Source organism: Protomyctophum bolini, assembly GCF_963924005.1.
Source record: "Protomyctophum bolini genome assembly, chromosome: 3".
Taxonomy (NCBI): Eukaryota; Metazoa; Chordata; class Actinopteri; order Myctophiformes; family Myctophidae; genus Protomyctophum; species Protomyctophum bolini.
The window spans coordinates 43,413,188-43,428,438 of record NC_137864.1 but is presented as its reverse complement, the minus strand read 5'-3'; the positions used below and the strand labels follow the sequence as shown (position 1 = coordinate 43,428,438).

At 43.1% G+C, this 15,251-nt stretch overlaps 2 protein-coding genes across 2 annotated transcripts; both read left to right on the top strand.

Annotated features, from left to right (window-relative positions):
- Positions 1 to 5,769: 5,769 nt before the first annotated feature.
- On the top strand, positions 5,770 to 12,891 carry LOC308312456 (metalloreductase STEAP4-like; the record flags this gene model as incomplete). The annotated part of the gene is made up of 10 exons (XM_080759063.1): positions 5,770 to 5,973; positions 6,235 to 6,342; positions 6,978 to 7,048; positions 8,198 to 8,285; positions 8,618 to 8,911; positions 9,724 to 9,818; positions 10,853 to 10,963; positions 11,825 to 11,867; positions 12,234 to 12,398; positions 12,568 to 12,891. 10 exons carry the CDS (start codon positions 5,770 to 5,772, stop codon positions 12,889 to 12,891), a joined length of 1,503 nt encoding a protein of 500 aa, XP_080615189.1.
- Positions 12,892 to 14,426: 1,535 nt separating this feature from the next.
- LOC308312455 (late histone H2B.L4-like) lies at positions 14,427 to 14,834 on the top strand (the record flags this gene model as incomplete). Its single annotated transcript, XM_080759062.1, has 1 exon — positions 14,427 to 14,834. The coding sequence occupies one exon, from the start codon at positions 14,427 to 14,429 to the stop codon at positions 14,832 to 14,834; it is 408 nt and encodes a 135-aa protein (XP_080615188.1).
- Between the last annotated feature and the right edge of the window lie 417 nt (positions 14,835 to 15,251).

Here is a 15,251-nt window from a genome sequence, read left to right as displayed (position 1 = left end):
GACTGGCAGACAGATTATGAGACATTACATCACATTACTTGGCAGTTTGCATAATGAGGGCAACGCTCTGCACTTATACTGTAGTGTTTCCCACAAAATGGGTCAGGCGTCAGGACCCATTTTTGGGTCATGGATTTTGGAATTAATAATTGTTGGCCTATAATGACATAACATGTATAGGCCAGGTTGAAAAGTAGTTTTGCTTTTTAAGGAGATCACTCTGTTTTGTTCTTTGGTGATGGGACTCCATGCATTTGACTGGTAACAAGACAACTCACCCCTTTTACCCTTTTTGAGTGCAGACAACTCACCAAAAAGTGCAGACAACTCACCCTAGGGTGAGATGTCTGGACTTTCGGGGTGAGATGTCTGGACTTTCGGGGTGAGTTGTCGTCACTTTCGGGGTGAGTTGTCTGACTCAATATGTACTTTTTGAGCTCTTTTATATACTTTACTGAATATTTCACCAGAATACTTTACTGAATATTTCAATCATGTCAGACACATATACATTCAGTTGATCCTGTTAAATTCCTGTGCCTCAGGAATGCTGTACTTGCTGTTCTTTCCAGATGGGAGATGGCCATGACGCCAGTGTTGTTCCACTGAAGAAAACTAAATGCAAACTAAGCTACGATGACTAAGACTAGCTAAATATACGGACAATTTCGTCAACAAATAAAAACTAGTCTAAAATGTTAGGAAGGGACTAGTGGACAAGAGATCAAGTATAAGTCATTTTACATTTGGTTGCAAACTTGCATGCTGAAAATAGCAGATCAACAAGCTCACAACGCGTCGCAGCTTGTAGATCGGCTATTTTCAGCAAGTGTAAAAACAGTCCTTACGACGGCATCAATGCCCACCAAAATACATTTTAGTCGACTAAATCAACTGTAGAGGGGGCCTGGTTGCCTTGACCCTTTGGTCAAGGGTACAAGGTTTCTTTGACTATGCATCCACCTCTTGGTACCACAGCACCTCAAAGGCCCTTAAAACAAGGCTCCAGACCTCCCAAAACAAACTGGTCAGGCTCCTACTTGGCCTCACCCCCCGAACCCACCTCACCCCTGCCCACTTTGACAGGCTGGGATGGCTTAGGGTCGACGACAGAGTACAGCATCTTGCAATGGGTCTGGTCCACAAGATTCGATACACCACTAAGATACCCATGTACCTGTCTAAATACTTCCTTAATGTAAACGAAGTCCACACCCACAACACCAGAGGGAGTGCAACAAACCATGTACAACCCAGATTCGGCTCAAACAAGGGACTAAATTATTTTCGCTCCTATGCCACCAAAACGCCCTACCAACAGTCATTAAGACATGTGAATCCCTTGACTCCTTCAAAACCGCTCTCAAATGGCACCTACGGATGGCTGCAATTCAAAACTGGCCCCCGTAAAATCTGAATCCACCCCCACCCCCCCCCCACCCCTTTCCCCTCACTGTATATGTATCTTTTCCCTTTGTGCTTCCTATATGATGAATTCCTGTTCTGTTCTTTAACTACATAGAAGTGTCTATTTGTATGTCTCTAAATGTTTTGATGAATTGAACAATGTGGACCCTGTTGTAAACAAGTGTAATGCTTAATTGGGTCGTCCACTCACGGTTAACAGTCTCTGTATTGAGTTTGTGCTTGAAATGTACTGTAATTCTACAAACTGTTAATAAATATTTCAATCAATCAATCAATGGTGTGGTTAAGACTTTACTGAGACGAGCAGTCCAAGAAGGAAGTGAGACCAGTGTCTGTTACATCATGGACACTACTAAAATCTAAAACCACATATTACACACATAAAGTACCCCAGGAAAGTGTTCTAAATCTTCTAAATGCCATTAACATATCTTTTGCCAAAAGGGTGAAGACTGCAGGACTGCAGCACATCTGCAGTTGTTGGAGGACACCTGCTGGTTCTAAGCTGCACTGCCGAATGCTCACAAGTGACATCTATATTGCACTTCCAAACCAATTTTTCCGACCTTTACGCACTCAAGAGATCTCACGCACTCAAGAGATCCATAAGGGTCCATTTGGTTACCAACTCTCCATCATTTAGCTGGGGACCAGATGGTGGTCAACGGACCACTGGTTCAGAACCACTGCTCTATAGTCAGGGATGTTCTCTTGCCTGAAATTTGACCTCAACTGTGGAAGACAAAGAGTTTTTGTGCCGGCATGTTTGGTTAAAGTATGAAGAAATCATGATCATCATTTCTTATGATGTAAAGCATATACCATACTTACTATTAGTTCATGTGTTGGCCTTATTGGCCTTAAGTGCTACTACTATTGGCCAATATAAGGTTACAGAGATGTGACGTCTGATTTCATAGAAAGACTTGAGTGTTTTCCTGCAATAGGCCTAGTAAGCCAAGCATCTGTACGGCAGCCGGGGGTGTGGAGTGGGATTTATTTTTTATTTTTATTGGCCTAAAATATTGTCTATATATGTACACGGTACACATTCATGAATCCACTTGCTGACCGGCTGTCGGTATTGAGCCTTATGTATAGGGGTTTATTTGTGACCATACTATTAACAACCTATATAGGCTATAAGGCAGAAATCTCAAAAATGTCCAAATTTCATTATGCTTTAAGTAGCACCAGAGCCATAGAGTAAGACAGAGTTACACAAACTCTGTTCACTTCATGGGGCTTCAGTCCAATGGCAGCTCTCCTACATAAGACTTCTATTGAGAATGGGAACAACAAATAGGGACAAGTCCTGGACCGGAAGTAGGCAGAAATGCATTGGACCCAGGCGGCAACAGCCCAGCTTTAACGATCTTAAATCCCTTTATTTTGCATTGTTTTGTAGTAATCGTACAACATAAACATTACAGAGACTTTAGTTGTCACTGTACAATACTTTAAAACAGTTGTCATGTTGCACACATGCCTAAAATAGCTCTTATTTGCGCCGGCCCTCGTTGAAAACAATGTATTTCAAACTCAGTTTCTGCCCTCTCAATATCGTAACTCTTCTATTATCTATTATATTAGATGGCTCTGAGTAACACGTGTCTTGTCAGAATAGGGGGGTTCAATGATTCTGAATGCATTCCAAGCATTAGTTCTGCACAAAAAACATTCCTTGGGCTAAAAACGGCCATAGCCGTCATCACAAATGTGATGAGGTTAGCACATTTTGGGCACATTTGGGCAAGTGGCTATAGTCGTTTTTTTAGCCCAAGGAGTGTTTTTTGTGCAAAACTAATGCTTGGAATGGATTCAGATTCATGAAAACCCCCTAGTTTGACATGTCACATGCTACATAAAGCATGATGACATTTTTATGAGGGGTATACGGACAGCCAGTCAGAAAGTGGATTCATTAAAGTATGTAGGCTATAGACAATATTTTAGGCCAATTAAAAATATATAGGTATACAATGGTCCAATGGTCAGAGTCTGATTCACCAAGATGTCTTAACAAGCTGATGGATAATGACAGACAGATTGCGTCACATGACCACATCCATATTCCATGTAAATGGAATTATTTTTAAAGCAGAAAGTACCTCTCGTCTGGAATCAAACCAGTTACTTCCTCTTCTTATTATCAGACCTTGTTTCTCAATACAAAGGCGCATACAAAAACAGACACACGTACACGCACGCACGCACACACACACACACCCCCAGGGTTCCCGAGTAATGTTTGATCATGACTGACTGTACGTTGACTCAAGTGGGCTGCAAGGCAGACAGCTGCATATAATACTGTACTTTCACTTTCGTTTGTGTCGGGGCCTCATGCAGGGGACAGGGCATACAGGTCGGGGGTCCCTTCTGGGAAATGCCCTTATTTCCTGTAAAGCACATGATTTCTCTCACACACACTAAACACACACGCACGCACGCACGCACGCCAGGGAAGTTTTCCAGTTTTGCCAGGAAACAAAAACAACCCCCTCCCCTCAGTCACACAGTACTACAGTAGTCAATTTAAGTCAAGACACACAGACAGACGTTCAGACACACAGTCTGAATCAAGAACTACACTTCATTTGCTATACTATATGTGAAGACATTTGTTTCTTATGAGCCAGAGAGAGAGAGAGAGAGAGAGAGCTGCTTCTTTGAGGACCATCATTTTGGGGAGCATCTCTCTTTGAATGGGAGTCGTATTTCTTTGAATGCAGCTGTTGCTTCACGGTACTCCAGACAAGAGACACCACCAGTGTGAGTTTTCATTCTATCTTGTAGTGTGTAATGTGTATACCTGTCACGATTATTAGGTAACTGATCGCAAATATTATTATTATTATTATTATTTTGCATAAGTGTGAATAGTTTCCCATTCCTAAATAGCTGTATGAAATGAACAGAAATGTAATATTTCCATAATTATTTCCATGTCATTTGTCCATAACCTTTTAACCGCGTTTTAGGCCTACCTGATCCATACTTTGGTCATTTTAATATAATGAATGACAAAAATAGTAGTGCAGCATGTATCCACACACAAAGACAGTGCTCTATTTCTGTCTGTGTTACAGTGTTGGTTACTTCTTGTATTGGAAGTTAAAGAGCATGGTTTATGACACACAACACACACATATTAACACCCCATTTCTACACAGCGGGAAGAAGGAGCAATAAACAATAATGTATGTCTTACCTATATTTGGGAGACAGTGCCTTCCCTTCTGTTTACCTTTAAATGTAAACAGCGGTGCAACCATTAACAGGTTCCTGTGTCACGCAGTACATGTTACAAAGGTTCCTACTACCTAAGCAACACCCACCCAACTAACCACACCCATATTTCTCTAAACTGTTTCATTTTCAATCAATCAATCGAAACTCAAAACACACAAAATCTATTTTATATCCCAAAGTTAAATACATTATTGTTGTAATAGTTACATTTGTATATACTTGCATACCTATACTAAAATTCCTGGAAAACATTTTCAGAAATGTTCCAAAACAGTGAACATAACAGATCTACAAGCTCACAATGCGCCACATCACAGCACATTATGAGCTTTTATATCTGCTACGTTCGCTGTATTTGAAGAGTTTTGGAAAGTATACAGTCTGTTTTGAGTGTTTGACTAGCATTGGCACTTATTCAGTTTGATTATTGTTACCCGTCAGTGTCAGTAATAATCTGCATATTTAAGATATTTGTCTATGCACAGGTTGTTTAACTATTGCCAAAAAACGTAAATCATTAACCGTCATGATGGTGACACAGCCTATATGTATAGTGATGCAAAAAGTACTCAAATGTTTTACTTAAGTAAAAGTATCAATACTGCAATGTAGAACTTACTTACAAGTAACAGTCCGGAATTCAAAATCTACTTGGTAGATGGTACATTTTTGGTATCAAAATGTACTTAAAGTACAAAAAGTAACAGTAGTCAGAATTTCCCTTTTCACAAGTTCCAAATCAAATTAATAAAAAATCATTTGAAAAAAGCAGACCTACAAGCTCACAATGCGTCACTTCGCGACTCATTGTGAGCTTGTACATCAGCTATTTTCAAATGGTCGAAATGTATATATGACTGAAGTGTTTTGTAATCTACAAGGTAACTACTGACACTGTATGTAAAGTTTTCAAATGTATTGGAGTAAAAATATAATATATGTAGTGGAGTAGAAGTAAAAGTATTGAAAATGTGGAAATGCTCAAGTAAATGCCTCAAAATTGTACTTGAGTAAATGTACTTGTTTACTTTACATCACGGCCTATAGGTGTGCGTAGCGTTGGAGACACACAGAAAGGGAAGGGTCATGTCAGACAGTTCCGTGGTGGACGAGCTGGGGGGGACGGTGCCGGTGCCGGCCCAGAGCCAGACGCCGCCGCCGCCGCTGTGTGTGTTCGGGACGGGCGATCTGGCTCGAACCCTGGGCCAGCGCCTGTTCCACACGGGCTACAGGGTGGTCTATGGGAGCCGCAGGCCCCACAGCTGTGGACCCCTGCCCCACGGAGCTCAGGTGCGCACGCACGCACACGCACACACACACACACGCACACACGCTTTCCTCCACGCTCCACGCTTTCCTCCACAATTCAGCACCTTTCATATTTGACAGATTTGTATTTTTGACGTTGTAAAGTAGGCTACATTAAGCTGCATTCTATTGTTGTATTGTTGATGACATCAAACTTGTCAACAACATAATATGATGTGTTCATGATTTAAATTTGTGTGTGTGTGTGTGTGTGTGTGTGTGTGTGTGTGCGCGCGCGTGCAGGTACTGAGCCATGCAGCAGCCGCGCAGTCAGCCAGTGTGGTGTTTGTGTGTGTTCACAGACAACACTATGACTTCCTGCAAAGTCTTGCTCCTCAGCTTGAAGGGAAGGTACAGTATGATGTTACACATCACCACAATACAGCAACATGTCCTTTTGAGTGGTGCAGCCACTCAAGGAACAGCAATGTGTGTGTCTGTCTGTCCCTATGTCTGTTTAGAGTACCAACAGGTGGCAAAGTGGCGCTGTTGAGCTTCACAACTGTGCACAGGTGCATGATGAGAGGCAGTACAGTACAGTACAGTACAGTACAGTACAGTACAGTACAGTACAGTACAGTACAGTACAGTACAGTACAGTACAGTACAGTACAGTCTACATAGTCAATAGTCAGACAACCAATAGTCCGACAGCCAATAAATAGTCTGACAGCCAATAGTCCCACAACCAATAGTCCGACAGCCAATAGTCCCACAACCAATACTCTGACAGCCAATAGTCTGACAGCCAATAGTCAAGAAGGAAGAACACAGGTGACTAACAAGGGAACTAATCAAGAGATACAGTAGTGAAGACACTATTTTGGTGACTCCTTTCCCCACATAACATTTTGAATGACATATCAAAGATAAACATGTTTTATATTATATTCATCATGAGTTAACTGCAGGTTCTATTGCCCATGCATGCATGCAGCGCTGCTTTCTGCTCACCGTGTGGCTGCATGTGATTGGTTACTTGGCAGGTGCTGGTGGATGTCAGTAATAACCTGAGGAAGGGTCTGTACCCAGAGTCCAACGCTGTGTATCTGCAGAGGTGAGAGAGAAACACAACTTCACTTCTCTGTGTATCTGCAGAGGTGACAGAGAGACACTACTTCACTTCTCTGTGTATCTGCAGAGGTGACAGAGAGACACTACTTCACTTCTCTGTGTATCTGCAGAGGTGAGAGAGAAACACAACTTCACTTCTCTGTGTATCTGCAGAGGTGACAGAGAGACACTACTTCACCTCTCTGTGTATCTGCAGAGGTGACAGAGAAACACTACTGTACTTCACTTCTCAACACGACAGGAATTTACCCATTTTGACCTGAGATCAGATTATAAAAATGTCTTCTACATCCTGACAGTTTTCTGAAAAAGCTATGTTTCTATGTCAGTCGTTTTTACATTTTTTCAAAAATAGCAGACCTACAAGCTCTATGAGCTTGTAGATCTGGTATTTTTCAAAAGCTAAAGCATAACATAATGCACCAAAAGGGGTTCCCGCCCAAAATGGGTTAACTTGATATACAGTAGTTATGCTGCCCGCTGGTTCTCAAACCTTGCATGTCAAGGACCCCAAATTGGTACATATTAGCCCACGGACCAAATGGATCCATTTGTACACTCTCAGACTTACAGTCCTTCAGGGGTCCATTTGGTTCTGCTCTATCCTGTCCTCTCCTTTGAAAAGTTTGAAAATTAATGATTTTCAAGTAACAGAATGAAAGAATGACGCCTCAAAAGTAACAAATTAATGCATTACTGCAATACAATGGATTTAGTGCATTACTGTAATCCAAATGGAACCAAATGGACCCATTTGTACCCTCTCAGAGTTAAATGGACATTGATTTTACAATATAAATTGGGGTCCCAGAGATAGAAATGCCATTCAATTGGGATCCGTAGCCTAATGCATGTCAAACTGGGGGTTGAGAATCAGTGCTGGAGCCATACAATTCTTCTCTTGTGGAGGGTCCCTGGCATATCTTTTCAAATGGGGGTCCGTGGGCTAATAAATGTCAATTTGGGGGTCCTTGACATGAAAAAGTTTGGGAACCAGTGCTCTAGTGCCTCCAGTGGTAGAATTAGAAAGTTAGAAACCAAAACAAAAAAGTAGACAACAGAGTAGACAAACAAACAAAGAGAAAATGGTAAATAAAGGCATTGGATGAGTGTCTTGTGTTGTTGTGCACAGGCTGGTTCCTGGAGCGTATGTGGTGAAGGCCTTCAACACCATGTCTGCCTGGTCTCTGCAGAACGGACCATCAGACGCCAACAGACAGGTACTAGCTGTACCTGCTGCCGTTTAACTTGTACTTTGAACATGGTGTCTTTATTTTGGGCATAGGTGAAAACTGTCTTTCTTTTTGTCTTATTTCTTTTTTTCCCCGAAAACTGTAAAAAAAAATCTGGAAAGGGACACCATGCGCGAGCACACAACGAAACAGCCATTAATAATATGACAGAACTGTAACGAAGAACTATAAGTACAAGTTTGGTACATCAGCACACAATAATGTACACACACACACACGCACGCAAGCAAGCACGCATGCACGTACGCATGCATGCACACACGCACGCCAATGCATCTCTTTCATACTGTATACGGCAGGTGTTCCTGTGTGGGGACAATGCTGAGGCCAAGCAGATGGTAGCAGAGCTGTCCAGCCGGCTGGGTCTGGGCGTCATAGACAGGGGTTCCCTGTCAGCCTCCAGGGACCTGGAGGACTTCCCCCTGCAGCTCTTCCCCCAGTGGAGACTTCCCCTGGGCCTGGCCGCCGGCCTCACCGCCTTCTTCTTCTTCTACGCGCTCACCGTCGACGTCATCTACTCCGCCACCACCGTGAAGCCCGAGGACAGAGTCCAGGACAGGTCCTTCAGAATCATGGTGTCCCTGGCCAACAAGGTATAGGATATAATAGTCACAGAGTCACATATCTCAGCACAATGCTGGTCAACACGCCATACAGTGGTTATCAAACTGAAAGGTATTCTTCCACCACCATATCTTCAAAGTCTGATCCGACCCTACAGCGCCGGGACAACGCTCGACTCGTCACCAGACTCTTCTCCCTTCTGGCTCCAAAACTGTGTAATGAATTAACTTCCCATTGCAATCAGAACTACTAACTACAGACACATTCCAAATCTTCCGCCGTAGTCTGAAAACCCACCTCTTCAGATTCCATCTTAGCCCATAGCACTTGCCGTTGCACTTGCCCCAGCCGCGTATGTAAAGAACTCAATTTATGTAATCTAGATGTCTACATTTTATGTAGACATACTGTACTGTAGCCCTGGTCCAGTGCTTACAGTGCATCTCTTGCAGTAAGAACTTAACCAGGGCTAACTGTACTGTAGCACTCTATAGTGTATACTCAGTTTAATTGATATTCTATACTGTTCACGAATGTTAGATTTCTTAGGTTCCTTATGATTCTTGATGACTATTTATATGCATTTGATGTATTGCCATTTGTTCTTCTTGCTTACTGTAAATCGCTCTGGATTAAAAGCGGCTGCTAAATGCCTAAATTGTAAACTGTGAATTGAACTTGTCTCACGCCGACCCACTTGTTTGGGAATCAGTGCACGGTCTGTTTAGATGCGGTGTACTGTACAGTATGTATGTGCCCGTCAGTCTCACCATGCTCATTTCTGGAATGTTACAGCTGATGGAAGTTGGGTCTCTGAATGACGTTTTGTCATTTCCGTCAGGTCTTCCCCATCGTGTCTCTGATCATGCTGTCTCTGTGCTACCTGCCTGGCGTCCTGGCCTCCGCGATACAGCTCTACAGAGGAACCAAGTACAGGTCAGAGCAGAGCAGGGAGTTTGAGGGCCAGCGTCGTTTTCCATGCATGTAGAACTCATTTCTATTTATTTTTTAAGATTTGTATTTATTTAGGCTTTTCTGCCTTTATTGATAGTTGAAGTGAAGATGGACAGGAGGGAGGGAGAGAAGGGGAGAGATGCAGAAAAAGGTCGTCATGAACGGGACTCGAACACGCGCCGGCCAGCGGGTGCCTAGAACTTATTTTTTGTAACTTTCTTTTTCAAATAATAATATCAAGCAGGGTTTTTTTTTTACACACACACACACACACACACACACACACACACACACACACACACACACACACACACACACACACACACACACACACACACACACACAGGCTGTCAGGCGGAAACCTCATATCTGCATATTTCATCATATAAGAATGTTGCACAGAAGTAGTGAAAATAGACGATCTACACAAGCTCGCAATGCGAAGTGAAAGTGAACTGCATGAACCCGTATTTAGTTTCTATCTGACGTGAGAGCTTGTAGATTGGCTAATTTCTTTATATATTTTGTAATAAAAAATAAAAGGAACTGGCGCAACATAACAGTGTCGCGTTGTGTCATGATGCATGTCTCGCTCAGCACAGGTGCAACATGTGAGCTTGTGAGCAGTATTTTTGTATTTTGAATTGGCTGGAGAAAGAAAATGCAGATAATGAAAAATATAGGGATGCCAAGTTGACAGTGGTTTTCTGTGCAGCCCTATCTCTTTTTTGACTTTACATTTCATCAATGCTGCTGGATTTTACAAAATGCGGTGGGTAATTAAAATAAAATAAATGTTAACATTTTCCCAAAAAATGAGGAATAAATTAATTATATCGATTAGTTAAATTTACTGTTGCTCGCCTATATCTAGAACAACCTTAACCGTTCAATACTACTAAATCATGATAGTGAACTAACTCTTCTACACAGGATAAAATATAAACTTGACCCTCACAATTGTTGACCTTGCGGGTTATGTTCTGTTATGTTCTGTTCTGGGTTACGTTCTGCAGACGTTTCCCTGACTGGCTGGACCGATGGATGCTGTGCAGGAAGCAGATTGGTCTACTGGCTCTGGCATTGGCTTTCCTCCATGTTCTGTACACTCTCATCATCCCCCAACGGTAACACCAAGCACCACTCACCATTAGCTCTTATAGCCTACAAGAACTAAAGTGACACTCACCATTAGCTCTTATAGCCTACAAGAACTAAAGCACCACTCACCATTAGCTCTTATAGCCTACAAGAACTAAAGTGACACTCACCATTAGCTCTTTTAACAACAAGCACCACTCACCATTAGCTCTGTTAGCCTACAAGAACTAAAGTGACCACCAAGCACCACTCACCATTAGCTCCGTTAGCCTACAAGAACTAAAGTGACCCGCGCTGCGCCGTGAAACATATATTTCACAGGTTCTGCTCAGATGAGAACATGAAAACATGATTTGAAGGACAGAAATGTTATCCGATGGAGGTTTTAGGGTAGGAAGCTTAGTAGGAAGCTAGCCACCGTCCGTCTGTCTGTCTGTCTGTCTGCCCAGAGCTAGTCTTGCAAACTGCTGGAGAAGTTAGTGCCAGATTTCTTATGCATATGGAATTAAGAACCTATACTGTACCTATTTCTTTTCACATATATCACATACCATCACATACATACATGGTCCAATGTGGTACATGTGACCCTGACTTATCTACCCACATGACCTCCTCAACAAAACTCACTTCCTTTGCAACCATTAAACCATCAATTTAATATTTTGTTGTTTTCTTTTTACAGTACTATGTATGCTCTCTGTAAATAAAGTCCAGATTACAGTATATACTTTTTCCATAACCGACAGATTAGCATCAGCAATAACACTTTTTAATGAGCTCTACAATTATCCGCTTCTCCCTCAGTTGTGTCACCAAGCAAGTAACACATTATATGAACAGTTAGCTTTCTTTTAAATGTAGTAATTCTGTGCATTTTTCTGCAGATATTTTGTAAAAGACAAATTCACCCAGAAAGCGGTTTCTATGGTAAGACTGTTACTGGGCAACAATAAATATACAGCTCTGTTTTCTCTCTCTCTCTCTCTCTCTCTCTCTCTCTCTCTCTCTCTCTCTCTCTCTCTCTCTCTCTCTCTGAAACAGCAGGCTATATTCCTGGAGAGATAGCATGCTAGAATGGAAGCTATTATTCTTGTGTTAATAAAAGGAATATGATAATAATTGTAATCTTGTTAAAAATAACTAAAAGGTTAGTGAAGCAAGAAGAAGCAACTAAGTAACAATCTCATAGACGCGTTGTATTGTATTTGCCTCTGAGGTGCTGTGGATTAGAACTATATACACGTAAGGATCAAGACATAGTAAAATACTTGATGAGTAAATATTCTCTTTCAGATCAGGAAAAACAAGACAGAAGAGTTTGACCCCACGGAAGCCTGGAAGACTGACTCCTACTTCTCTGTGGGGATCCTGGGCTTTGGCCTGTATGTGGTGCTGGGAATCACATCCCTGCCCTCTGTCAGCAACGCACTGAGCTGGAGGGAGTTCACGTTTGTGCAGGTGCGCGCGCGCGTGCGTATGCATGTGTGCGTGTTTGTGCGCATGTGTGTGAGTGAGTGCGTGCGTGCAGGTGTGGGTGTGTGTATTATTACTCAATGATGAACCTGGCCTTTTCTCCCCTCTCTCTTTCTCTCTCTCTCTCTCTCTCTCTCTCTTTCCTTGCTTATAGTCCAAGCTGGGGTCTCTGACGCTGTTCTTCTGCACACTCCACACCTACCTGTACGGCTGGAACAAGTTCCTGCTTCCGAAAAGCTACAAGTGGAAGTGGACTCCTCCGCCTTACATGCTGTGTCTGGTGATCCCCTCTGCGGTGCTGCTCGGTAAACTGCTGCTGCTTCTGCCCTGCGTCCGGCGCAGCCTCACGCGCATACGACAGGGCTGGGAGAGGAGCGACGTGGGAGCTGAGAGAGACAGAGGAGCAGGCAGGGGAGAGGAGATGAGTGACATGGGAGTTGAGAGGGTGGAGGAGACGAGCGGACCACTGATACCATGAAGGCTCATATACATAGTCTGGATTTTCGGTGGTTAGGTGACCACCGAACTACAACATGCAAGCACCCCCCCCCACACACACACACACACACACACACACACATTTGTTTGGCCACGTTCATTTTGATTTACTCGGATGTGATGGGTACACCACACAGTACACGGTACAGTGATTACTTCACAGTACCTCCAACATCTGGAGTGTGTGTGCCACTCGTGAAGTCTGTGTGGCCAAGTCTATGAACGGAATAATTTCTTCCGTACAAACTTTCAGGCCAAGTCAATGGCAGATGTTGTAAGTGGTGATCATCATGATAAAAGGCGACCCTCACTTCACACAAAATAAATAAACAACCCACCCCAGAGATGTTGATTGACTCTGCCGTTTATGATATTGTATAATTATAATTATAAATATTGTACTATAATTAGTTCAGTCAGGACTACTCATGAATGGCATAATATTATATTTATTGAATATAAAATGAGCAATATATTTATTATGGTTTGGCGATTAATTGGATCTGCTTTGTAGGTACTCTGAGCAAGCGCATCAGTTCCAACCATAGGGACTCCGAATCCCCCGTACCTAAACAGCAGATCCAAAACGACAGGTGGTATCTGGGGTGGAGGAGGGTGAGCAACAAAAGTTGAAGCAGACAGCAACGTGGCAGTATCAGTGTCCAGCAGCAAGCAAGCAGGATGAGCAGTGCAAACTTCCAGTTTACTGTAAATAGCCGGTATGAAGATGGAATGAGTGTGTGATTGGATGAAGTGAATCATGTGAGAACAATGAACGGCCGCCGGCAACTGCACTGAGTTTCCTGACTGAACTTGAACTGCTAGGAGTAAAATTTCCCGGCTGATTTGTTTATTTCTGGAACACAGTTCTTACATGACGCAATCTAAGATTCCCCTATGGGAAATCCAATACAAACTAGAAAAAGTGCCCCTCGGGGCATAGGTCTCCACCTGGCCAGGTCAGGTTGTGGCCTCCTGGTGGCGCTATAATAGGCCAATGTGAAAAGCGTGCCATTTGTTCTTACGCCTTTGATGGCAATTGGATGATTTGAGGCATTTTGTTCCAAAAATGTGTTTAGATTATCCCGGCGGATTTTGTTCCAAAAATGCGTCTAGATTATCCCGGCGGATCCTGCCGGGAGCTGCCTATATGCCATAGAAAGCATAGGTAGACCCCAGGCTAGCGCTGGGGTTGCGACATTCCTTTTTCCAACAGACTTGGTCAACAGCCATGTCTTTGTTGACCAAGTCTGTTGGAAAAAGGAATGTATTGGGGTTGACTTCTGTCTTCAAAAACAGGCAATTGTTAGCAATGTTGAACATTTTGAGTAGTAAACGTCACTGAGTATTCCACGTAATGACGTCTTCACAACATCGTCATCACAACCAAATACTTGTCCTTTAAATTGAACCGTCAAAAGGTAATTTGTAATAAATCCCTCTTATATTTTCAAGACACTCGTTTTCAAAACTTGCCGATAGAATCAGCCGTTTACCGCGAAGCATCGGGGAATCATGTCTAAAACCAATGCTAAGATATCTAAAGTGAGGAGAAGAGGCATGAAGAAGAGCTTCAGGAAAGCCAAGAGAGCCAAGAGATCGGGACCCAAAGTGGCCGCAGGACGCACACATCGTCGGGGCAGGAAGATGACGTACGGCCTGTACGTCTACAAGGTCCTGAAGCAGGTCCACCCCAAGACCAGCATCTCCTCCAAGGCCATGGCCATCCTGAACTCCTTTGTCATCGACAACTTTGAGCGCATCGCCGGCGAAGCCTCTCGCGTGGTTCACTACAACAAGCGCTCCACCATCTCGTCCAGGGTGGTCCAGACCGCCGTCCGCTTGGTGCTCCCCGGCGGCCTGGCCGAGCACGCCGTGGCGGAAGGCAGCAAGGCCATAACCAAGTACAACACCGCCCGTTAAGCTGAACTACGTGGCCTGTTAAGACTGAGGCGTGGCCGCGGTTAAGACTAAGGTTAGGGTTAGTGACCTATACGTGGCCAGATAGGACGGAGGTCAGGATTAGGGTTTACGGTTTGGGATAGTGTTAGTTCGGAATTATAGGAGGTCGGAATATTTAGAGGTGGGAATAATGACATGGCACCAACTATACTCTGCTACAAACACAACGTTTATTTGAACCACATAACCATCCCTATTCTGGAACGGACCGAGTATATGAGATACCCAGGGCTTTTGTACTGCTAAGTAATGAAGTGTGTGTGTATATATATATATATAGGGCTTAAATATAGTTTTAGATCCACATGAAGGTGGCCCGAGGAGTACAAGGAATCAAAAAACACCAGGCCAGTATCATGCTGACATTATTGGGTCACC